At 44.4% G+C, this 26,339-nt stretch overlaps 1 protein-coding gene across 1 annotated transcript in view; it reads right to left on the bottom strand.

Moving 5' to 3' along the window:
• Nucleotides 1-408: 408 nt before the first annotated feature.
• The window catches only part of LOC147640952 (dolichyl-diphosphooligosaccharide--protein glycosyltransferase subunit STT3A-like), a 56,404-nt gene continuing 30,473 nt past the window's right edge, over nucleotides 409-26,339 (bottom strand). Inside the window, exons 7-23 of the mRNA XM_086816804.1 lie at nucleotides 26,035-26,130; nucleotides 25,830-25,889; nucleotides 25,528-25,641; nucleotides 25,328-25,414; nucleotides 6,341-6,444; nucleotides 5,161-5,256; nucleotides 4,905-5,025; nucleotides 4,696-4,776; nucleotides 4,424-4,561; nucleotides 4,038-4,331; nucleotides 3,673-3,816; nucleotides 2,113-2,299; nucleotides 1,906-2,003; nucleotides 1,732-1,811; nucleotides 1,563-1,656; nucleotides 1,403-1,495; nucleotides 409-909 (exon numbers count right to left, since the gene is read on the bottom strand). Coding sequence (XP_086672930.1) covers nucleotides 832-909; nucleotides 1,403-1,495; nucleotides 1,563-1,656; nucleotides 1,732-1,811; nucleotides 1,906-2,003; nucleotides 2,113-2,299; nucleotides 3,673-3,816; nucleotides 4,038-4,331; nucleotides 4,424-4,561; nucleotides 4,696-4,776; nucleotides 4,905-5,025; nucleotides 5,161-5,256; nucleotides 6,341-6,444; nucleotides 25,328-25,414; nucleotides 25,528-25,641; nucleotides 25,830-25,889; nucleotides 26,035-26,130 — 1,965 coding nt within the window. The 3' untranslated portion in view covers nucleotides 409-831. The remainder of the gene's footprint in view (nucleotides 910-1,402; nucleotides 1,496-1,562; nucleotides 1,657-1,731; nucleotides 1,812-1,905; nucleotides 2,004-2,112; nucleotides 2,300-3,672; nucleotides 3,817-4,037; nucleotides 4,332-4,423; nucleotides 4,562-4,695; nucleotides 4,777-4,904; nucleotides 5,026-5,160; nucleotides 5,257-6,340; nucleotides 6,445-25,327; nucleotides 25,415-25,527; nucleotides 25,642-25,829; nucleotides 25,890-26,034; nucleotides 26,131-26,339) is intronic.

Here is a 26,339-nt window from a genome sequence, read left to right as displayed (position 1 = left end):
GCTAAGGTAAACGCATATAAAGCATGAATAAGTAGGTGAGTTGGTATTAGATGAAAGTTCACTACTCTTATGTGCATTCAAGAGGCAACATAGGATTTCTCACTAAATAAGAGCTTAATTTAAGATACTCATACCCATAGAAGTACTGTGATGGACAAGAACATGCACTCTCTACGAAGAGTAACATATAGAAATGACAAGTCATTATATCAAATAGAATTTTCTATGCTTTTTTGTTCCAAGAAGAAAAGTCAACGACGAGGTTAGAAGTTTGTCCCAACTTTTTGCTGAAGGGTTCATCCAGAGTAGTTCTATCCTGCAAAAGTTCATTTATCTAGAGATTTTTTATTATGTTGACGAGTCTCACGTCATTGTAATCCTATGTTTGCCATCATGTTGCTCATTAGAAATTAGAAGACATACTATTTCCATCCTGTATTCATCAAGTTGCAACACCCTTCAAGGATAAAATCATGTTGAGATACATTGCAAAGACAAAGGAGAGATTCACTCACCGAACCAAGGTTTTACTTTGAAAGAGCAGAGGTGGGAAACAGTGTCCTTTGATATGCTGGAACCTGAAACTACCCCAATGTTGCTGGAATCACTGTAGAGCATTTCATTTGTATGGTGGCATTTTCATGCCCTGTCTACGAAATGTGAAATCCCGATAAAAGTGGTGTTTTTGGCCACCACCATAAAATTAGGCATGGCATAACGTCCTCTGCTCATCTACCTCAGAGCACTCAACTCTTCCAAAACTTTTCCCTCTATGAAACAATAACGGCTTAATTATGAAAACTAAAATGGCTTGATCATGAAAACTACATATTAATTGAGCACCATGTTCACAAAGGGGTTCCGCCGAGGCTTCCATTTGCTGGTCATTGTCTTGGTAGCTTTGGCAGCCTACACGTTTGCAACAAAATCCAAGTGAACATTAGTTTTCTAGGCTATAGAATGTAACGATATGCATTAAGACAAGGACGATAGTATCCAGATAACATAAGCATGGAGACTACTTGGACAAGGTTATACTCGTTGGAGTGTTGGCTCAGCCTGAGCATTCCCTCCACTCATCCCACAAACAATGCAAATTCGCATATAAAAGCAGAGCTGTGATAAGAAAGGAAACCAAGGCCAGCTCTCTCTCTGAAAGGACCTCCCACTAGCAGCTAAGGGTTCTAGCCTTAAGTAGGGTGCCTAAGAGATTTCTCAAAACACCCAAGAGATGAGAGCCGAGGCTGAGCTCCGAACCGTGGGAATAGCTCAAAGGACTAGATTTTACTGAGGGAGAACGTAGTAGCGTATGATTGGCAGTCTCCTAAGACTATCAGGTTAATCTGCTTCAAAAGGACTGTGATTTACAGGAGATGCAGCTTGGAGAGGTTGAGAAACTTACTAGCTTTCCTTTCCTCTTATTTCTTCCTCGGAGCCTGTTCTTGGGTGACTTCAACTTGTAGATGCGGACCATCCAGTGATGCGTTGTAAAGACCTAGAAACAGTTGAGATCATTAAGAACTGCCAAAAGACCTGACTCTCCAAAAAAGACCTGCACAAACCTCTTCAAAGTGTGTCAACTTGAAATTCTTCTTCCCAATCTCTGTCCTCCTTACACGATCATAACCTTTGTTATCCATGGACGATTCAGCAAACCTGACACCATGTAAAAACTGAGGATCCAAACTCATCTGTGGTCCTGTGTCTTCTGGAGCTATATGCAATCCTTACCGGTAGTATGAAAGCTTGTACATCAGACAGTTCAACATCGTTGGTGTGGCCTGTGCATCGATTCTGTATTGGCCATCTCGCTGCAAAATAAATTGAGCTCTCAAAAAGACTTGAAGAATAGAACTGTTACAGAAATCAAACATGGCATGAGATGAAGATGGTTAAGGTTATTACCAAGTAATCCGGTTCTTTTATGTGGGGGAACACTCCTCCTCCAATCCGGACCATCCATAAAAACTTATTTATATCATCACTTGGATAACCAACTAATCCTGGAGAAGAAAACACCAAGATTTTATGAGGCATATTGCCTCAAACAAGAAGGGATGAGAGGCAACAATGTCAGAAAAACTCATAAAAATAAACACTACATTTGCGTACCCCCAAACACTACAAAGACATATTTCACATCAAGAGACTGGAAGATTTCCCATGCTTGTTTCTCTGGGGAAGACATGGCTGTGCCCACTGTTGCAATATGGGTGTTATTCCAGGTATTATTGTCAACAATAACTGTTCTATTCGCCATTGCTGTTGTCTGGTACCCATAATCCCACCATGATGCCACCTGCATTGCCAAATATAAATTAGAGTAGCTGTGGACACCATGGATAATTTGATAAGATAAAAAGTTTCTCTCTCTCTCCCTCTCTCTCTCTCTCTCTCTCTCTGGCGTAGCCATGCCTGGTGGCAGGTTGCTGTCTGCTACTTCCCACCAGACACATCTGCCTTTGCACAGGATGTATTGCAGGAGGGTCAATCACCATACTCTCCACTATTTGTGGACATTGTGGAGCTTGCCCAATAAGGAGACATTCTCCTTTCGGGCGACTTCAATGCCCAGACAGACAGCAAACAGGTACATGTATGGATTTCATGTAGATACAGAGGTACTCTCAGAGATAGACCCAATGGCATTGAGAATGCACAGGATCTTGCACGATACTGGACACATCACTAGCTATGGCATATGCCTTGGAGATGGGAGCTAGGCATGTGCTAGTGTTGTATAACGGGATGATCCATCGGCCCCCTTCTGGCAGCCTGACTTTCTTCCCAAATGGAGAAGGCTCAAGCACCATGAGCTATCCGATGGGGTCTCCTCATTTCATGTGATATATACCAGACTTCACCATCCCCTCCATTGGGGCTGACCACACCCATCTGGCATTCACCATATCTTGTCACCCTCCGCCGCCTCCCCCCAATCCTCCCATTTCCACATTCCCTCACATTCAATTTAATCATGACTTTGATTCCATTTACAATTATCACCTGTTTCACCAGACAGCCACACTTGATCTCTCCTCCCCCTAGCAGCCCTCACTTCACTGCTCTATCATTCATGAGTCAGCAGAAGCCAATTTTCCTCACACAGCTTGTTTCACCTCCATACCCCTATCACAGCCTCAAAAAAGATGGTATGATGATGAGTGCAAAGCCACACGAATTCACATCTTACAGGAAAAGGCTTGCGGACAGATCCTTCCGCCACCTCACCTGTAGGAAGAAGCCAGCACTCTGGCTAAGTGCAAAGAAGAATTATGCCGTCTCTTCTTGAGTGCTGACAGCATGGATGTCTGGCGTATCCTTAAGGAAATGAGCCTGCCTACACCCATCATATATCCTCTCATATAGGAGCCTTCTGCTAAGCAACTATATGACATTCTCAATCAGCCTTCTCCAAACTGCCACCCTTTTCACCACAGCCAACGTCACCAAAGGCCTATTAAACCTACACAAAGGTGAAGCCAAGGACCATGAAGACCTCCACACCAAGCACTTTGCACACGGATGCAATAACTTGGTACCTATCCTAGCATAGATCTTTAATAGAGCTTTGTGTAAAGGCCCTGCTCCTCCTTGGACTTACAACACCATTGTCTTAGGATCCACACACTTTCCTTCAAATGCCCTTGATAGCTGCATGAGTGAACCGACCTTGTCATTTTCCTCGGTGTTGTGTCGGAGCCACGCATATGCCTCTCTAAAATCATCAAAAACATGGAGACCATCCCCCATATGTGAAGTAAGCACGATAGAAGGAGCTGAATAAGCCTCTGCTGCCGCCCATACACAGTGTAACTGCAAGAAAACATTATCATGTTAGGCCATATACGCAAGGAACCCTTTCATTATGTGCACCTGTTAGCAAAAGAAACCATTATAGCCACACAGAATAGTTGAAATCTAGTCAATTGAACTCAATATCTTGTATACATTGTATTGATTGTTGACAAACAAGAGATTTCTATGATTTAATGGCATGATTGTGAAAACGGTTATTCTTAAAGGCCATCACATACCACATAGAGACTCCCAAGGATAATAAGGAGCACAATACCAACAGCTGATGCTTCAAACGGCAGCCCTAAAAGTCTCCTCTTTGTCTCGGTGTCAACGGTCTTCTCTAACACCTCTTTCTCTTTCTCTTTCTTTTTGCTTCGTTTGGATGACCTTTCTTTCAATTTATCTTTCACCTTCTCAACCACTTCCTTGGGCTTCTCTTTTGCTTCATTTGACGATGATGTGAGATTATGATTCGCGTTGACAGTTGAATGGAGTCCTGTAAGCTCTGTTTGGGGAGACTCCTTATTGTTCTTGAGCCAAAACCATCAGCACACATAATCAGCTAAATGCATCTGTTACCTGAAGCAGTTTGCATGTTTTGAGTTAGGTTTTGAAAACCCACCACATCTTGTGAAGCTTGAGAAGCACTTGGCAGAGGAACATGATACTTGAGTGAACGGGTAAAGGTGGTGAAGGCTTCTGATAATGCAATCCCAGACAAGATGCAAGCAGCCGGGGCAAGCACCAGCATGAGACGAACCTACAGCAAACAAGCACATAGCCTCTAAACAACTACAAGGCAACCAAAAGCTTAGGGTAGAGAATTGATGAGACTAGAACCCATAAGAGAGTGAGCCTGTTTCCTTAACATGTTTTTTTTTCTACTTGTCTCACCATAACACCCGAGAAGTACGCAGCTGTCACAAGATAAAGGACCACAAATGAGCTTGAATCAGATAGTGGAAGAAAGCAAGCCTGCATAAAGCAGAATGTGAAAGATAAGTCCAGGCAACGAACCAAGGGAGACGATCTGAAGCACCATGGACATATCATAGTATCTTTCCACATTACATAAACAAAAATAATTCCAAACCCATACTTACAATGATTCCAGCTGGCACCAGGAAAGCTAGCACATTGATATCCATGAAATATGATGGCCAGGTCGGTGGTTGATGTTCACTGACACTTGCTATTATAGGTATGTACTTGCTAGCATAGGTTCTACAAAGCCAAAAATAAAAAATTGGATAAAAATGCCAAATATGATAGTATGATTATCGATGGTTTCCAAAAAAGTACAGGTTAAATAAAGCCTATTACATGACCCAATATGGCATACCCAAAAAAAGTACTTACGGGTCAAGTAAGCTCAAGCTCCGACCACTCCAACCTTTTGTTGGACTTGATGCAACCAAGGTAACTAGAACTACACCTAGTGTGAAGGCACCTATCCTGCAGCAGATGCCCCAAAAAAGAAAGTTTATTTCAATATTTTCACAAACCTAGGTGAGCATTACACGCTGAGAAGCAGGCAGATTGCAACTACACCAACAGCTTGTGGGTCTGGATGCCACTAACTCTATGAGCAACTAAGTATCGCAAGGTCAAATGTAAACTAGCTGCAAAATACAAGGGCTGATAGTCACATGCCAAAGAAATAGAAAGTTGATAAATAGAAATGAATAGATCAGCCTATCCTCCCAAACATGCAGAAGCAAACACCTACTTCTCAATATTTTGATATACAGTTCTCCTCACCCATGGGTTAGAACTTAGGCAGTCAGTTGGATGGGCAAGATTGCCCATCCATCATGCATCTGGTCTTTGCTAGCTGCAAAGACACATCGATAATTGCAATCATACTTATTATACTTAAAACGTTTGGAAGTATGGTAAGTATATGATATCCCAAAGCTTTAGCCGATACCAAGAAACTAGCTTGCATGATCTTATGCAAACCTACAAGAAAGGAGGTTCAATTCTGACAAGTAATAAACACATGGGCCAATGTGCACACTGCACAACACATACATAATGAAGAGAGTTTTTGAAAGAACAAGTTCCATGGCAAATGGGTGCATACAACTAGAGTGACCATTTTATATTGCTACAAGCTAATTTATCAAAATAACACAAGAATGTGTATGGGGTGCCATCTCGAGAACTAGCAGACTCCAAGAAGACAAACAACAGGAGAGGCTAGAGCACAGCATGCACTGCCGCCTTGGTCCCATTTAAAAAAAAGGAAGCACATTGTACAATAACGCAATGTCTTTGTTGAGAGAAACAACGCTTTCTTGGAGAATGTCTAGTTTTCAACACAAGGCTGTGCATCTTGGCCCCTCCTTGTATCTTCCACCTATTTCACTCTGAAAGCATTTGTCATTTCATGTTGGCATTGCTCTATGGATCTCATGCTTTCTCTATTTTATCAGAAGTTCAGTCAAGTCTCTTAGCTCTACTCTCTAGTAATCAGCTATGTTTGGGATTCTGCTCAAACAAGTAAGGTTCAGTGATCAAAAGTAAAATTGCTTACACGCCCACCATTACCACCAGTGTAACCGCCACTTTGTACATTCTTGGGGTAAGAAGACGCTTCACGTAATATGCCACGGCAACAACATGCAATATAACTAGAACCTGCAAAAGAAAACAAGAAAAAAAGAAGCACTCCTAATCAATCACACAAAATATTATAGGTAAACAGAAACATAAAAAGATAGACAATTAGAAAGATACTAACATAAATTTACAGTGTATTCTGCCTCATCATAGCATTCTTTGCATACCCTTTTTTGTAGCATTTGTCAACCATGCCACTCTAGGATTGAAATTGCTAACATCCATGGTATCAACTAACCAGACTGCCTTCTACCATCATCCCCACATTCTGAGGCAATCAGAAAATATGAGCTGTTCATCCTGACACTATTCCACCTGATAAAATGCTGGGAATTTCAACCTCGATATGTTCAATCAGAGGTAGGGAGTATTCAGACCAAAACTTTTCCCCAAACACAGTTTGCCAGCTCAGCTCTAGAAAACATGGGCCTAACAGGTCAGCTCACCTCGGTGGATTCTTGAAACATGCCAGCCTCCCCATCAGGCCCATATTTCGAAGCAATCTGAAAATATGCACCGTCTATTCCTGTTGGGGTAAAGGCATTATGCCCACCCTTGTAGTGTGTACAAGCCCATAAGTTATAGTACATAGTACACTTGGTACTTTTAATGTACTAAGTGCACTATGTGTACTAGTGCAAATATACATGTGTGATAGGGGAGTCACACACTCACTTGATGAGTTGACTTATCCCCACAACTCTCTCTCTCTCTCCCTTCTTCTTCTCTCTATGTATGTCTCTCACATGAAACCTCAACCCTAATTAATTCTCCCATTCAACTGGTATCAGAGCCCTGGTTTTAGGGTTTTGTTCTCAAGTGTTGCATCGCTGGAAATCAACTGTAGAAGAGCTGCGTGTGGTGCCGCCTGTTTGTGCTCCTTGAGTGTGCTTTACGGACTTGTTTGCTGCGTGTGTTGAACTAGTCGCAGGCAGGTGGGCGGAAAGAGACGGAGGCGAGGGCAGCCATTTCTCCTTCAGCAGAGCGACGAGTGAAGCTGGAGCCGCTTGAAAAACACGTGGCGTGTCTGGTGCTGGTAAGCGTGTCGCCCACGAGGAGAGCTACGCACCAACATCGACTCCATGCGCGACCTTATCGCAGAGGACTGCTGCTCCCGCTGCTGACCAACGTCCACGGCGGTTTGCGCTTCCTCTCGTCGTCCCTGATCAAATCGTCTGCAAACCTCAAAACCCAGTTGCTGTTAACTGCAACGCCAACAACAAGCTTGTGTCTGCGGCCGTCTCTCTAATATTGTATACAGCCGCATCTGACATCTGCAGCCACGTACTCCGACAACAGGCTCGTCACCAGCGCTTCCTTCTGAAGTTGCCACGTCAATCACCTCTCAACGCCTGGCAGCCAAGGCGGTTCTGATCTTCGCGGCCCTGCCAACACGACTACAAAGGTCAATGTAGACACGTGTAGTCGTTTGCAGTTTGCTAGAGCGTGGATCTGCAGCATCCGTACTTTTTCAGCAGCAGCAGCAGCAGCATCAATACAGCAGCTTGGTCGCCTTCAGCAATGCAGCCGCCCTCTCAATACCTACACGACAGCAGCAGCATCAGCAAATTCGACGCCCACCTGCACAATTCTGATACTGTACCTGCAATTGCAACTGAAGTCAGCTGATTTCAAAGGTATATGCTTCAAATTTTTTTGGGGGATTTGCAATTGAGCATGTACAGGTGCCAAATTGCTCAAATTTTGAGCAAAATTGGCAAAATTGGGTGACATTGGTCACATTCAGGATCAATTTGCAGGAAATTGGATGTCAAAATTTGGGGCTTTTGATGTAATTGTGCAATTAAGCATTCATACATGCTATATGATGTGAGAAATTTCACATTCGGGCAAAATTGCAAGAAATTGATGTGCAAATCAAAGGGCTTTTGTGCCGATTGGGTTGATTTGCATGCAGGCACTCGCATTTGATGCTTTGGGCAATGTGTTGATGCCTGTCAAGCACTCAATGTGCCTGTAAATCAAGGGGCTTTTATGTACTGGATGTATATGTGGCCAGGGGGAAGCATTGTGAAGACTCTGGATGCCTTCATGTGCGTTAATGTACCATGTATGATCAGAAATTGATCTTAAATCAAGGGGCTTTTCAAGATTTTATGCTTGTTGAGCTTGGCAAAGCACCAGGCAAGACTTTTATGCCTTGAATCCTCAGAAATCCACTTGCAGTCAAGGGGCTTTTGCCCAATTTCTGTTCGGGACCGTTGTATGCAGCGGTGGGGACTGTAAAAGTCTGATTTTCACTCATTTGGACAGCCAGGAGAGCATTTATTGTTGCTGTACTTGCTGGTACAGATTTGGTACAACTTTGTGCAAGTTTTGGCATGGCTGTACAGGGAACAGAGCACATTTAAGGTGCTGTCCTAAATCTGCAGCAATCAGATTTTGGTGATTTCATCACATACAGTGGGAGTAGAGTTGCATTTGTGCTTCCGCAATGGGAGATAAACTTTGGGAGAACAACTGTGAGCACTTTGTGTGCTTTTGGTGCAATGTTTGCACATTTTGCAGGAAGTAAGGCATTGACTGTGACAGGTTGCATATTGCTATGGCAACCACTGGTGAGAGCTCTTCATTGCTTCACATCAAGAAGCTTGAAGGCTCACATAATCATGATATTTGGCAAACCCAGTGCTATAATGTGTTGCTCCAAAAGAAGCAGCACAAACCCATCAAAGAAAGGGGTGTAATGCCTGCTTCTCTTACTACTGAAGAGTGGGAAGATATGGATGAGCTGGCAAGATCTACTATCAGAGAAGACAGCTTGGGGAATGTGGCAAAGATTGCAGGACTTGTATTTGCCAACAGGCTTGATTCAAAGTTTCCAACCACCTTCATGTTTAGGGGCACTCTGCATAGTTTCAAGGCCAAATGGCCATTGCCAACAAAACCCAACACTTCATGTAATTAGGCAGTGACTCTGAACACCAGCCTTGAGATAAAATACATGTTTTACTCCAATTATTACACTTCCTTAATGTTGCATGCGTGGAAGCCATAGTTGTCAGGTATGAAAAGTTCGATTCGGTATGGTACGTTCAAATACAGTCTCAAAACACACCGCTAAATTTTGAAAATAAAAATACGGTGGAGGTACGGTGCAATTTGCCCCCCCCATCTTGGAGAGATGTGCAAGAAGCCTAGTGGCACTACTAGTGTAGGCCTTGCCACAATACTTGCAAGTCCACTTCCATGCCCCCGACTTCCCCTCGTTCTTCTCATGGGTAATGGCATGCAAAGTAAATGCTTCATGCTTTTCTCTCATGGTGAAAGAGGAGAGAAGGGTCCCGGGAGAAGGAAAGGGAGAGGTAGGGAGAGGCTTGAGGAAGAGAGAGAGGGAGAGAGAGAGAGAGAGAGGGAGAGGGAGGGAGAGGCTTGAGGAAGACTCAAGAGGGAGAGCCTAGAGGCTTGAAAGTTGAGGAAGATGGAGAGGCTTGAGCCTTGGCCCTTGAGGAAGAGGGAGAGAGCCTAGAGGGGAGAGAGCCTAGAGGGGACTCAAGGGAGAGAATAAACTTGAGCAATGAGCACTTGTGAGGGGAGGGTTGAGCAATGAGAACTTGTGAGGATGGGGTTGGGGGAGAGCCTATTATATATAGATAATAGGGAGAGCCTAGAGGCTCAAGGCTCAATAGTCAAGCCTCAAGCAAAGGCAAGTTGGCAACCAAAGGGCCAACTTGCCAAGCCTCAAGCCTCAAGCCTCAAGGCAAGCAACCAAGAGCCCCAAAAAACGCCCATCAAACGGCTCTCCAAACGGCCATGAACGGCCAGAAAAACGGTGAACAAAACGGACATAAAATGGCGAAAAAAAACGGGCAAAAAAACAGCAAAAAAAAAAACGGTCAGTTCAGATCCGAATCACACTGTACCGTACCGCATCGAACCGTACTGTATCGAATCGATTGGAAGCGGCGGTGCGCGAACTGGGTGCAACTATGGTGGAAGCCTTGTTGTGATGATCCACAGCCCTAAGCTTGATTAAGAACAAGATGATGATTTAAACATGATTAAGATAGAGGAGAGAGATAGTTGGTGTCAGGTTTTCTTGTATTTCATATGGTACCAAAAGGTTGATAAATGCATGTACATGGTTAGGCCCTTGGTCAACAACCCCAAGGGGTTGACCTCTGGCCCCTACATATGCTTCTATTGAATGCTAGACTTTCTACAATGATGAATGAACTGATAATTGCTGAATGAACTTGATTAATGACTGAATATGATGCCTTTTGCTTATACATTATGCTGAGGTCCAGGTCGGCCAGCCCTAGATGCTCTCGGCCAGGACTTGAACATGAAAATGCTGGATTTGCTTTAATAAATGTTGCGCTTACATATAGTACCTATGGCCTTCTTGCCATAAGGTAGATCTGTCAAATACCAAGTGTCATTCTTGAATATAGACTTATACTCATCCTGTATAGCATGCATCCAATGATCATCATCATGTGCTTCCTCAAAGGAAACAGGTTCCTCCTCATTACATAAAGTAGAAATGAGAACATGATCCACAATTGCTTGCCCACACTGATTGACCTTCAATCTGGTGCTGCCCTGCCTACTGCCTAGATGTCCTATTGGCTGTTGACAGCTGCCTGATGGCTACAGATTGGACATCAGTGCCCTCTACAACACTGCTTGGTGGTGATGATGATGATGATGGTACTGCTGATGATACTGATGGTGCTACTCCTACTACTAATGATGCCCTAGATGCTGTCATAATCAAGAATTGATGATGTTCATGCTGAGGTTTAGACATGGCACGAGCGTGCACGTAACATCCCCTCCTCCTAAACTTGATAACGGGATGGACACTGTGTCATCCTTCCTCCTTGGACTTCTAACTTTGACTTGCTACTTCTAACTTTGACACTGACTTTAATATTTTTTTTATGAACAACTTCCGTTTCTAGTCTCCACTTCCAAGTCTTGTTGAAGAACTGAGCATCTGTTCCACTGTTGTCCCAAGCCTGCTATCCCTTTCCCTTAACACAGCGGCGGGTCACCTATCGGAACTAATCATGCCCATTGCTAGGCCTCTGGAACTAATCTCAGAGCTTAATGATGTACTAGTTCTACGTACATACCCTCAAGGGATGCTTTCTCTAGCTTCGCGTGTTGTAGACCACTCCATCTGCTATCCTACTACATTCTTCTACTCCTCCTTGGGACTTATGCTTAGTGGTTGAGCCGTACTCCGATACCAATGTTGCATGCGCAAAAGCCTTGTTGTACTGATCCACAACCTTAAGCATGATTAAGAACAAAATGCTTATTTAAACATGATTAAGATAGAGGAGAGAGAAGAAGAGAGAGATAGTTGGTGTCAGGTTTTCTTGTATTTCATATGGTACAAAAAGGTTGATAAATGCTTGTACATGGTTAGGCCCTTGTCAGCCCCAAAGGGGTTGACCTCTGGCAACTACATACGCTTCTGTTGAATTCTAGACTTTCTACAATGATGAATGAACTCATAGCTGCTGAATGAACTTGTTTAATGACTAAATATGATGCCTTTTTCTTATATATTATGCTGAGGTACAGGTCGGCAAGCCCCAGACGCTGTCGGCCATGTCTTGGACATGAAAATGCTGGATTTGCTGTAATAAATGCTGTGCTTACATAACTGCTTGTCCACACTGATTGACCTTCAACCTGGTGCTGCCCTGCCTGCTGCCTAGATGTCCTCCTGGCTTCCGACAGGACATCAATGCCCTCTATGTTGCTTGGGGATGATGATGATGATGGTAATAATACTGAAGATGATGATGATAATGATTATGATGGTACTGCTGATTCTGATGCTGATGATACTGATGGTGCTACTGCTAATGGTAATGCTCCTACTGGTAATGCTCCTACTGGTAATGATGCCCTAGATGTTGTCCTAATCAGGGATTGATGATGTTCATGCTAAGGTGTAGACATGGCAAGGGCGTGCACGTGACACTTAAATCCATGCTTGAACTTTATTTATTTAGATTTTGATCAGCATCCACCACCACCTAATAACATATCCACCCCAGGTGGCCACTTGTGGGCCATCTCTGAAAAAATCCACAAAAAATGACAATTATAAGGATGTCTTGTCTATGGTCCTAGGATATGATATACTACAAGGTGACACCTTAATCTATCATGCCATTTCTTGAGGCAGAGGAATAGCATCCCCTGTAAGGTGAAACCATAGCTATGTAAGTAGATTTCGAAGTAAATGTTTCGTAAACACAGGACCATAAAACGTTGATCTATATAGGGTAAAGGGGCCTACATAACAATTTTTCAAAGCAACTTGTAACTTTTTTTTCAAATTCTATGTTACAAGAGAGGTAAGGGAGTTATGAGAAACAATTTTCTGTTAAGCTTGTTAAAAAACTCAGCTGGGAAGAAAAGATGGCCTTGACTGGGGTCCAGTTTTGACCATCTTCCCTCATAATGGTGGGGAATCCACTGTGTTGTCTTTGGTGGCATAGTGTTGCCTCCAGCTCTTTTCCTTGTCCATGCTCCCACTCTTGTCCTCATCAGTGGCCTCTCTTGAGACCCACTACAAATTCGTCGACAAAACAAACCCATGGCCAGATCCAAGACCTGCAAGCTGCCCCTGTCAGCAAGGAGGGGCGCATCGTCAACATCCAATCACTTGGCAATGGGTGTTCGGCCACACGGAGAAGACCAACACGTTCAGCCCGAGGTGCCCATATGTAGATAGAGACACCATTCCTCTCTGGACAATGACCCACTAGCAGGAGCGATTGGTTTCCCGGTTATGATTCACCTCCGCGGCCTTCCCAAGTAATACTTCCAGCTCCTCCCGGTGATTGGGCGCTCTACCGACCACATCTTAGAGTCCTCTAGAACAGCGGCGACCAATGCTGCTCAGGTAGCAAGACTTCCCACCCTTCAAGTAGTCATAGCCTCCAACGAACCTCCCTCGACAGCTTGTGATTCGCAACTAGATGGCTCTCACTTTTTGCACCGAATCAAGTTTTCCAACTCGCCCCGATTTTGTTTCGTATGCGGACAAATTGGTCACATTCCAACCAGAAATCCCATCCTAAGCATGGTGCCCTCCAAAAAGGCCAAATCAACCTTGTCATAGGCCTTCTCAAAATCCAAAAAAAGAACAACCATGTCCTCAATGCAAAGTCTGGCATCAGCAATCGCCTCCCAAAAGGTGAAGATGTTATCCAGGATGCTCCTATCCTAGATGAAGCATGGTGCCCTCCCAAAAGGCCAAATTGACCCTGTCATAGGCCACCTCAAAATCCAGAAGAAGAACAATCATGTCCTCGATGCAAAGTCTGGCATCAGCAATCGCCTCCCAAAAGGTGAATATGTTATCTAGGATGCTCATATCCTAGATGAAGCTCCTATTCAAAAAGTCTCTCCGGCATGTGACTTGAGGCCATGATCTCATTGAAGGAAACCATAAAACCGTGTTCCATGAGATCCTAATGACAAAAAAAAGAGACACCGGCAAGCCATCCTCTCCTGAACACTTGCCCCATGGAAGGGCACGGAGCGAATCTCATAACTTAGTCAGAAAGAAGGGGGGGCACAAAAGGGCTTGCAAGTCTAGGGGCACCACCTCCCGTGTATGCTGTCAGACTTCTCTTTCTTTCTTTCTCTCTCGTCTCCTCCCCTTGCATGGTGAGGGAATCTACTGAAAGGAGATTTCTAAAGAAACCTGTGGCTATGGCCCGAACCTAGGGGGATCCATCTCAATGGTATCGTTTGGGCTCCTCAGCCTCCAGACCCCATCTCTACGATGGTGAGGGCCTGGGCTTGCTGTCTCAAAGAAATCATGGGTGACCCTGTCCCCTCCATGAGTCCAAAGGAGACCCTGGCATGGTAATGATACTCCACCCTCCTCTCCTCAATTGATCTAATCTCTACGCGGCGGGTTGCCTCCAATTGTGACTCCACCCATGGATTGTCTAGGGTATGCTCTTGCAGCCAATGGAGGGAGGCTAGGACCCTACGGAGACTCCTCTCCTGCTCTCTAAACCTGGTGAGTTAGTCCTAAGCTACGCTCTGTAAAAGGATGCTGATCTCCTCAAGTCCATGGTCGAGCGCGGCTTCCGCCTCTCTTTTGAAGTGACACTTGTCAAATCAAATTGGAAAAAAGTGAGAAATCAAGAAAAATGTAAGAAATTTCAACAATTGGGTGTGAAATTGTATGGGATTGAGGTTGACAGTATGAAATTGGGATTTATAAATTGGAGATAAGTACAAAATTTCAACAATTGTGTGTAAAATTAGGTGCAATTGAGACTAAAGTATGAAATTGGGATTATAAATTGGAAGAAAGTGAGAAATTAAAGAGCCAGTGGAACATTTGTAGGAAATTTCAACAATTGGGTGTGACATTAGGTGAAATTGACCAAGAATATTGAATTTGGGAAAAATGATGTTTCGAACATTCTTTTAAAAAATCAAATTTGAAAAAAATCCCAAATTTGAGCGAAATGGCGTTTCGATTGGGAGTGTTTCGTTCCATTTCGAAACGTTTCATATGTTTTGTGTTTCGTAGGGACAAAATGGTTTTTCATGTGACTATGCTCAAGATACGTCGTTGTATATTGGAGAAAACCGGTTGTTGTACCACCACCAATACGCCTTCTTGTTCCTACCAAGGCCTCCCATTTTGTTGTATAGGTTGTTTAGTGCCTCCTCAAAAAGTGTGCCTGATCTACGACCATCATCCCACTCTCATGTTGCTAACCAGGTCCCCTACGCTATAGTACAAAATGTTTGGAAGCTACCCATGGAGTGTACCAACTATTTGGTGACCAATCATCAAGTGTTCGAGCTGTTTGGAGCTGCCCATAGCTCTGTGGAGAACCATTGAAGGCTTACACTAAATTTTGCAGAGCTTTAGAGGAAGCTCTTGAAGACTTCAAGACATCACCACTTTGGGGAGCACCAAGGTTTTTCGAGTGGTCCAATCAATCAAAGCTTTTGAAGAACTGGAGTATTCCAGGAAGGATCCTTCTGAATAGGAATACACCTATGATTGAAGCTCTAGGAAAAGCAAGGTACTCATGGAAGAGTCCCCTCCACTTTTGATTACCAAATCCATACTTTTGTTTTGGCTTGTTTTCATCCCTTCAGTTGTATTATGGTCCCTTGCCCATCCTCAAGCAGGTAATTACATATACTCCTTGGTAATAAAGACCCCCCAATGGCCAATGGTTGTGTAGCCTAGCGGTGTGGGTTTGTGATTGGGAAGGGGGAGGTCCCTAGTTCAAATCCCCGCAGGCTCCTCAGCGGCATCCAAGCATACAAACATAATTGTACCGCCTTCAAGCATGGGACCAAGCCACCTTCAAGTGAGCACTTAAGTTGCTACTAAAGCCATATCTACTCAAGGACAAAATATAAATAAATAAAGACCCCCAATGTGGTGATGTTGGTTTTGTGGTCATTTCAAGGTTATATTTAGTTGATTGCCCTGAGATCCGAGCTCCCCCGCTGCAATCGCCTAGAGCCCGTGCAGTGCAGAGTGGTCCTACTTGGAGACACGCATGCGCTCGCCTAGAGCGTCTCACGTCGGGATGGATTTCCACTACTACCCATCCAAAACCACCGGAAAACCTCGTGAGCCAAGGGGGACCCAAGGAGAACCCACAACCTTTTCGCCTAGGCATGTGGATCCACAGCCCAAGGAGTCTGAGCGAGGTGAGTGTAGGAGAGCATAGTCACAAGGGACGGGGGACGGTGACGGGGACGGGATGGGGAACGGCCATAAGTAGGGAACGGGGACGGGGGAGGGAACGGCACTCAAAAAATACTTTTTAAAAAAAAAAATTCTACTCTACACTTATTCTACTTTGGAAGTACATCAAAAATTCAAAATGAGCACAAATTTACACTAAAATGGTAAGCTTTTGAGTCATATTAATAATTAAGTAGATACAAAATGAGTCATGACCAAGGTGGAAAGGTACGTAGTGTACGGCACGCTATCAGTACGTACGGAACGTACTTCTGTACGGAACAAATTTTAAGGTACGTAAACAGTACGTACCATTTGTAAGCAGTCCTAGAAACCTGAATATTTTGTAGACATAGCAACCAAAATACTTAAAATAAAGACTAAACCTCATTACTTAAAGTTTAAATCAATTATCAGTTACCAAGCCCATTACACAATACCTCATGTCAACAGTCATAGTGATATAAGCAAGAACCATGAAAGTCATAGATGATAAAAGAGAGTACAAATATCATGTCTACAGCACATGTCCTGGTCCACGAGTCATAGTTACCACGGAACGGGAACGTTCCGGGAACGTCGGATGCTAGAACGGAAGCGGGAACAGGAACAGGAACGGGAGCGGATCGGGAACGTCGCGGAACGCCACGTCATATGACATGTCAGCATATGACACAAAAAATGTAACTTTTTGTATACGGATAGCCAAATATGCTTCATAATATTTGCTTCCCCGAGACATGAACATACATTTCTGCAAGCAAAACCTTTAAAATTTTTATCATTATTTTTTTCTCCGAAATGTTCCGACGTTCCGGGAACGTGCCTTCGCCCGGAACGGCATTCCGGCGTTCCAGGAAGGCGGAACGACGTTCCGTGGTAACTATGCCACGAGTGCAAAAAGCAAAACAATGAAACACTACAGTTGTCTAGACTCTAGAGCATAGTCACAAGGGACGGGGGATGGTGACGGGGGACGGGGATGGGGACGGGACGGGGGACGGCCATAAGTAGGGAACGGGGACGGGGGAGGGAACGGCACTCAAAAAATACTCTCTCTAAATTTCTGCAGCGCCCCCGAAGCTTGAAACGAACTCAAAATCGTCTCTCGTACTGTCTCTCTTACTGCTGTCTCCAACAGCCATAAACGGCTAGAAGAGCCAAGGCCCAACAACCATAAACGGCTAGAAACCAGGCAGGCGCAATGGCCAAAAACGGCAGGAGCAACGACAGGCGCAACGGCTCTCTGCCGTCCCCGCACAGCGCCGTCCCTGTCGCCGTCCCCTGTGAGAAACGTCCCGTGGGGGACGTCTGTCCCGATTCGCCGTCCCGGCGTTCCAAGCCTCCGTCCCCTCCGTCCCCTGTGACTATGCTCTAGAGTCTAGACGCAAGAGTCTCAAATCTCATCATCAGATGAAGATGATGAGTCTTCTGAAGAGAGCCACACGCCACACATATTTTTATTTTTTTAAATGATTCCGTACGGATCCATACAGTACCGTACCGTACCGTACTGTACGGATCCGTACGTACGTACGGCAGCAACCTTGGTCATGACTCAAGAATCAGGAGTCAGAACTAAGCCTTAAGGAGGCAGAATACATGGACGGACTCAAATGAGTCAATGACAAAAAAGTGCTGAAGACTAGAGGCTAGAGGCTAGAGCTAAGTAGTAAGGCCCATGAATCATGATCCATGAATGATCATCCACGTGAAGTGCTCGCCTCATGGTCATGGGTAGCTTGTGCCAAAGAAGCATCAAGCTCATCCTCAGTCTCATCCTCACTGGCATGCTGCTCCTGCACCTCATCCTCTTGTTGCTCTTCTTGTTGACTCATCTCCCACTCGGTGAAGGAATCTGCCTTCTTGGTCACGCTCTTGCAAAGCATTCGCCAGGTCGCGCGTGAGGAGGATGCCATGGTTGAAGATGGCTTGACTCTTGAGCCTTGAGGAATGAGTTCAGGCCTCCTCACTTACTCTATCAGACCTCATGGCAAACTGACAAAGTGCCAAACAATGAAAGAGAACTGAAGTTCACAGATATAGGATGCACAGGAACTGAAGGAAGATCATATACACCAAAAGGTGGTTACAAAGTTGGAGTAGGCAGCATGAGGCACACCGTAGGTGCAACCAAGATCCCAGAATATGCGGAAAATGAGATGATACAACTGAGGGCAAAGCCCATGCTTATATAGCACCTAGAGAGCCCAATCGGCCAGCATAAAGCAGGCCGATTGGCGCATAAAATGGAACATGCCAAAAAAAGGTGCCAAAATGGTGAAAAAATCCCAAAAAAAATATGGGAAAATTTCTAAGGCTGGGGGAGGTCCTCTAGAGGTGCAAAAGCAGCAAGGAAGCACCCAGAACAGTGGAGATGACCCCTCCAACACTTCCTCTTCAGCAGAGCTGAAGAGGACCGATACCAACGCGTGGAAGTAAGTGATCCAAAGTCAATCTGGAAAGCGCCTTGGTGAAGATGTCTGCCACATTGTCCCTGGTAGGACAGTACTCCAGTGTTAAGGTACCGAGCGCCAAGTAGTCACGAACCATATAATAATGAACAGCAATGTGCTTGGACTTGGAGTGGAAGACCGGATTTTGTGCAAGAGCCATGGCACTCTGACTATCGAAGTAGACAACGCTAGCCACCGGAGGAGTGACATGAAGATGATCAAGCAACTGATGAAGCCACAGAAGCTCTTTGACTGTTTCAAGGTAAGTACGATACTCTGCTTCTGTTGAAGAACATGCAATTGTAGGCTACTTCTTCTTTTGCCAAGAAATGAGTCCGGTACCAAGTGCATAACAATAGCCCATAGTGGACCTCCGGGTATCTAGATCACCTGCCCAATCAGAATCTAAATATCCAACCAAATCACGACTAGAGCCATATGAAATCCCATGTGTCAAGGTGTCCTGTATATATCTAAGAACATGAATAGCAGCCTGCCAATGAGAAGTATGTGGTGTTGAAAGAAACTAGCTTAGGATACTAATGTTGTAAGCAAGATCAGGCCTAGTAATGGTGAGATGAATAAGCCAGCTCAAAGCTCTCCGTACTGAGTCGGATCATGATAGGGTGGAGAGTCATCATTTTTACTCAACATCTGACTTGGGTCCATAGGGCAAGATAAAGAGCGACAATCCTTCATACCAAACCTCTCCAAAATCTGAGAAGCATACTTTTATTGAGAGAGAGATATCCCCTGTGGGCACTGTCAGACCTCCATGCCAAGAAAGTAGTGAAGTAGGCCAAGATTAGTCATCTCAAAGCTCAAAAGATCCGTAATCATAATGTGCGGTCGGGATCGAATCCAGTGAGAATAAGATCATCGACATACAAAATGATAATCACAATGTGTCACGTGCACACCATTCAGGTGTACAGTGACATGGCATCATTGTAGCATCATAAACATCATCAAGAGTTATCAGGCATTTTACAGGCATTTATGCAATTCTTAGGCTCATTTATGGGGCAGCCGACCAGCAGTCGTGGACATTTGCATCTGGCCGACAGCAGTTATGCTGGCCGACCAGCAGCATTCCTACCTATATAAGCGGGCGCCTCATCATTCCAGCATTCAGCCAAGTGTCCCTCAGCGTTTCTACTCCAGAAGGGCTGAGAACAGTAGCGCATCCATCATCATCAGCATTCAGTCCATCAACGCATCCAGATCAGCCAACGCATCTATCTCCTCAGCGTTTTCCTTCCCAGGTAACAGGAGAGCATCTGCGTTTTCAGCATCACCTCAGCATTGCTTCAGTCCCAAAGCCATCCCTTCAGCGTTTCCTTCCCAGGAAACAAGGGAAAGACAGTGGGACAACAGTTCATTCAGCATATCAATATATTCAGCATATAGGCAGCATATTCAGCATCATAGATCTATTCAGATCTCATTGTAACCGCATTCATCATCTAATATAGCTGCATTGCATTGACACATATTTGTCTATCTCTTAAACATCATTAAGTGCAGATTAGTTAGACTAAGGTTGTGATTACTACGGTCGAAGACCTCACATGTCACATTGGTATCAGAGCGTTACAGGGTAACCAGCCTTAGATCATGTTCATTCCATCAGTCATTCAGTCAGACATCATGTTAATCGCTTCCGCACAGTTAAACCCAGTTCTCAAAATCTTGCAGGCCACCCTTAGGGATTTTCCCTTAGGTATGCATTAGTAACCCATCCATCTGCATTCTTGCACAACATATAGGGTTGCACATGGTTTGCATAGTAGATATCTTAGCAATCATCTTAGCAGTCCATCTTGCATCTGCAAGGCATACAAGTTTGCCCATGAACTCTCTCGGAAAGAATGACATCCAACATCAAAGGAGGACATAAGTTTTGGGCTTCAACTGGCAGCAGCAGGGGGTTTCTCTTCCACAGAAGACGGAAGATTGCTCCAACATCGCCTCAGGAGGTTCGGAGCTTCAGGAACGACGGAGATGGTAGGTGAAAGGTTTCCACAGGCAGGTCAGGGGCGACTCAAGTATTTCCAAGCAGTTTAGCAGCATTTGCCATTCAGTTCCCACAGTACAGAGAGTCTTGGCTCGAAGGATTTCACTCCTGCAGACGACCTCAATCCCGGCAGCAGAAGACAGAAGGGGCAGTGGTTCGGAGGAGAAGGATCCCCAGAGGAGTCGAAGGTTGCCAGGTATACCACCCAGCAACAGTTTAGCAGCGGGGAGTGTCACGTAAACACCATTCAGGTGTACAGTGACATGGCATCATTGTAGCATCATAAACATCATCAGGAGTTATCAGGCATTTATGCAATTTTTAGGCTCATTTATGGGGCAGCCGACCAGCAGTCGTGGACATTTGCATCTGGCCGACAGCAGTTATGCTGGCCGACCAGCAGCATTCCTACCTATATAAGCAGGCGCCTCATCATTCCAGCATTCAGCCAAGTGTCCCTCAGCGTTTCTACTCCAGAAGGGCTGAGAACAGCAGCGCATCCATCATCATCAGCATTCAGTCCATCAACGCATCCAGATCAGCCAACGCATCCGTCTCCTCAACGTTTTCCTTCCCAGGTAACAAGAGAGCATCTGCGTTTTCAGCATCACCTCAGCATTGCTTCAGTCCCAAAGCCATCCCTTCAGCGTTTCCTTCCCAGGAAACAAGGGAAAGACAGTGGGACAGCAGTTCATTCAGCATATCAGTATATTCAGCATATAGGCAGCATATTCAGCATCATAGATCTATTCAGATCTCATTGTAACCGCATTCATCATCTAATATAGCTGCATTGCATTGACACATATTTGTCTATCTCTTAAACATCATTAAGTGCAGATTAGTTAGACTAAGGTTGTGATTACTACGGTCGAAGACCTCACATGTCACACAATGTGACCCTCCTCTATCAAAACGTAAAGGTTATGCAGGAGTTCTCTCAAAGGAATGAGAGAGAAAGAAAGCATCAATCTTTTGGTACCATGCCCTCGGGCCTGTTTAAGGCCATAAAGAGCTTTCCACAAAAGATAAACATGGTCCTCAAAACCATCGCGGATGAAACCAGGGGGTTGTTCAACATATATTTCCTTCTGAAGGTCCCCATTGAGAAAGGCGGACTTGACATCCATATGAAAGATGGGCCAAGAGAAGTGAGTAGCAATGGCAAGAACAATGCAAATGGTGGTATACCTAGTGGTGGGAGCAAAAGTCTCCGAGAAGTCCTCGCCTTCCTACTGGGCATAGCTCTTAGCCATCAAGCGGGCTTTATATTTGTCGAATGAACCATCAGCAAGAAACTTCACTTTATAAGTCCATTTGACGCCAATAACCTTCCTATGAGAAGGGCGAGGAACAAGTTCCCATGTGTGGTTTCTGTTAATGGCATCAATTTCCGTCTCCATCGTAAGCCGCCACTCACGGATTTGTAAGGCCTCCTCTGGAGTAGAAGGCTCCGCATGATGCATCAAGGAAGTCATCAGTACAAAATTAACTATAAGCATGCCAGCACTATGAGGTTGTAATCTGGCAGATCTTCTCAATCCGGATGGAGCAATCCTAGGCTGATAAAAATGGTCGGAGGAGAATGGACTTGAGAATCTCGCAATGTAGAGTGAAGCCACCGCGGAGGGAGAGGTACTCGGCACAGAGGCGGAGAAGATGTAAGAACCAATGGTGAGGGTGGAGCCAAGGTATTGATGAAGCTACTCGTGATTCCAAGGATCTGGAAGTCTCCAGGGTTGCATCAGAGCGCATGTCCCAATATAATATAACTTTCTCTTTGTTGGGATCCCAAAGCTGAAAGGCTTTGGAGTGTTCGTTGTAGCCGACGAAGATAATTTTGGTGGATTTGGAGTCAAACTTCATTTGATGAGAATCGGGAACATGAACATGAGCATCACATCCAAAGCATGGAAATGAGAAACTAATAGCTTTCTCCCACAATATGCCTCCTCTAGAGTCTTCCCATTGACCACCTTTGTGGGGGAACAGTTGATGATGTACACGGCAGTGTTAACTGCTTCAACCCAAAACTTTTCAAAGAAGAGATCGAGCCATCTCAACCACGATCCTATTCTTCTGTTCTACTACCCCGTTTTGCTGAGGAGTGTGGGGAGTAGAAAACTGTCTCTGTATGCCGTGGGAAGTACAAAAGTCAGTGAATGCTCAAGAAGTAAACTCACCACCATTGTTGGAGTGCACTTTGATGACTTTGAGGCTAGTGTTGGCCTCCACCATAGCAACCCATTCTTTGAACTTTGGAAATGTCTGAGACTTCTGGGACAAGAAAAAGACCCAAACCTTCTTGGAAAAATCATCCACCAATAAGAAAAAATATTTGTCGTAGTCATAGGTCCGCTCAAATCCCTATGGACAAGCTGAAGAGCGATGGAAGCCCAAAACGAGTAGTGGCATTTCCTCTCCGTGGATTTGCCCTTTTCTTTTCCTTTATCTTTATCCTCGGAGCCTGAAGCAAACTCCTTGGATTTGGGCCGTTTTTATTACCTCCTTTGGGTTGCCACTTGGGCTTCCCTTTGGCTGAAGAAGCTGACTTAGTAGGGGAAGAGTTAGAGATCTTCATGAGATCTAGCCTGTCCTGAAGCATGCCAATCACCGCATCCACTAGGTGAAGAACAGGGTGAAAGGCAATGGTATCCTTGAAGGATCGATAAGATGGAGGAAGTTTTCCCAGTAACTCAATGACCATCATCATCATCAAGAATTTGGACTCCAAGATGGCTTATTGTTGACGGATCTTCTTGAGTCCTTGCACTTTGGCCATGACATCATCCATCTCGGTAATCTTCAGCTCATTGAGTTGAGCTTTTAAATGAAGCTTGCAGCTGTAAGTGTTCCTCTGAAAAAGGACTACAAGTGCATCCCATAATTCCTTAGAGGTTTGGGCAACTTTACCCATGCCGGAAAATTCCGGTTCAAGTTGTAGGAGATGACTGTGCGAGCCTGAAGATCCATGCTGGTCCAAGAATTCACAATCTATGGAGTGAGTGAGTTGCAGGGTCGGGCCTTGGAGTAGAAGCATCAACGAAGCACCAAAGATCAAGACCCACCAGAAGGTTAAATATGGCATCCTTCCACTAGGGATAATTGGAGCTTCAATTTGGAGTCTTTCTCCAATTGCAGAATGGCGAAAGTATTTGAAGCCATTCTCTGCGTGAAAACTCCTCTAAAGTGCAAGAAAAAGAAGGCAAGAAAGAGAGAGAGGGTTCAAAAGTAAGAGGGAGGGAAAAGCTGGGAAATAGAATGGTAGAAGAGGCTGTTAATTCAGCAAAAATATGCCTGTAGATGAGAACACAGCCAAAAACCAACCACCACTAGCCAAAGCATAAGCTGAGGTAAAAAGTAAAGGGGTGAAGACGGGAGTCCCTCCCGATGCACGATGAAGGTTGGGTGGGTGTGGCAACTAGAGCCTGACGTTCTAGTTAGTCCAGGGTAGGGACGCAACTCTCCAAACGAAAACACAGCCTGTAGCTGATAAACGCAACCCACCTCCTCTGGGAAGAAACAAATATAGGTGCTGTCCAGCAAATCCTCAGTCCTGAACCCGCTCTGATACCATGACAAAGTGCGAAACAATGAAAGAGAACTGAAGTTCACAAATACAGGATGCACAGGAACTGAAGGAAGATCATATACACCAAAAGGTGGTTACAAAGCTGGAGTAGGCAGCATGAGACACACCGTAGGTTCAGCCAAGATCCCAGAATATACGAAAAATAGCACCTACAGAGCCCAGTCGGTCAGCATAAAGTAGGCCGATTGAAGCATGAAATGGAACAAGCCAGAAAAAGGTGCCAAAAATCTAGAAAAAATTCAAAAAAATATGGTAAAATTTCCCAGGTTGGGGGAGGTCCTCCAGATGTGCAGAAACAACAGGGAAGCACCCAGAACAGTGGAGATGACCCCTCCAACACAAACTTGTCAGAGCAAAGCCCCCTTCCGAGCATCTCAGCAAATGCACCCTGGAAAGAGGGCGGGTGATTGGTTTCCAAGCATGGATCAAGGAAATTAAAATGCTATGGCCCCAGAACAATGCTTTGCTGTTTCCAAGGCACAGACTGCACTTTCATGTATTATTTCTATGTCTAAGACACTTTAATTACAAAGATACTGCGAGTACTACCTTTAATCACTAAGGTAGTGCGAGCACTGGTCAGTGTTGTAAGAAGTTACCAATCCTGCCCAAAAAGGTGGTACATACAAAAATGACTTGAGCATCGATATCTTACTAGCAAGGGGCCAGCCCAACTAGCCTCTTATGCAATGTCATCCCTCCCTCCCTGTGCATTTATTGACCTCCTCCACATACACATGTTGGCCTTTTCCATCTTGCAATCAGCTCTTATCCCTTGCTATGCCAGATTCAGCACTGGAATCTTCTTCTCCTTGACAGTCTGTCTCAACTCTTTACTGCCCAGTCACCTTGCTCTTTCAATACCAAAAAGTAACTGCTGGTATCTAATTGAGATGTTCCTTCCCTTACAATATGGAGAAATTTGTTAACACAGAATTCATATAAACACTCATTAGCAAGCACACCTCCTATGTGTGGCAGCCAAAGTGACTGATGTGTGAACACAATTCATATAGCACAGTTAAAAGCATTGGACAACTGCTATTGAAAAACAAAAGATGGAACTCCAAATAGAAAAAGAAAAGGATGAAAGCTCCAACCAGAAATGAAGCAAAATGTTCTGAAGTCATGACAGCATTGAAGCCAACCACAGGTACAAGAGCTGCCAGCAAAGTCCCTAAAATTACCTACAAAAGCCTCAAAGCCAGGTACCATTGCTTAGGCCACCCTTATCTATGATCCTTTCACTAACATCTCACAGCTAGACAAGAGGGCGAACCCGAGAAGCAAGTGCATTTACCAAAGGTGCATAGGCAATGTACAAATTTGCTGAGAATCTTCCTGTCACAATGCATAGCAGTACATGCATCGGGATAAGATTGATGATGAACGTATAGCCTCCCCAAGAGCAAACCTAGTCACACCAGGGAAAAAATTTACTATTACGGGTCTTGAACCTGAATGCAGAATATCACTCTTTTTTAGCCACCTACAAATGACCCTTTAGCCATCACTTGAATCAAACTTGGCAAATCCAGCATGCTACCCCTATTTGCATCCTAAGTCTCAAAGGAAAAAACACAACCACATAGAATTCCTTACCATGTAGAAGTAGGCAAGGGCATTCAATGTGGCATAAAAGAGGGATCCTGTATTGAGTGTCTGTGAAAAGAATCAAACATAGATGTAAGATTGACCTTCAAAAGTCAAAAGAAGGTTACCTCTTCTTCACTCATCACACTTTACCATGGCAGTATTACTTCAAGCTAAACCAAAGACTAACTCAAGGCACAATCATTGCAACAACCTTGATATAAAGGTAGAACGTGAAAATTAGAGCAAAAATTGCAACTGCTTCATTATCATAAGAGCCTGCCACAGACCGTGACATGTAGGAAGGAACCTGGCATGACAAACACTTTGCTTATTAATATCTTCTCAAGCATCAAACCATGACCTATTCATACACACATACATAATATACTATTTATTCTTACATAATATACAAATACATTATATTTATTTATGTTTATATATATATATACCTAGATGAATCCAGGAACATGCCCAAATTCACCTTTTAGGAACGTGCATGTTATATACTCATGGTAG

The sequence above is a fragment of the Cibotium barometz genome, chromosome 2 (assembly GCF_041138505.1).
Source record: "Cibotium barometz isolate CiBa-2024 chromosome 2, ASM4113850v1, whole genome shotgun sequence".
In the NCBI taxonomy this organism is placed as follows: Eukaryota; Viridiplantae; Streptophyta; class Polypodiopsida; order Cyatheales; family Cibotiaceae; genus Cibotium; species Cibotium barometz.
This window is presented reverse-complemented; position numbering and strand designations above follow the sequence as displayed.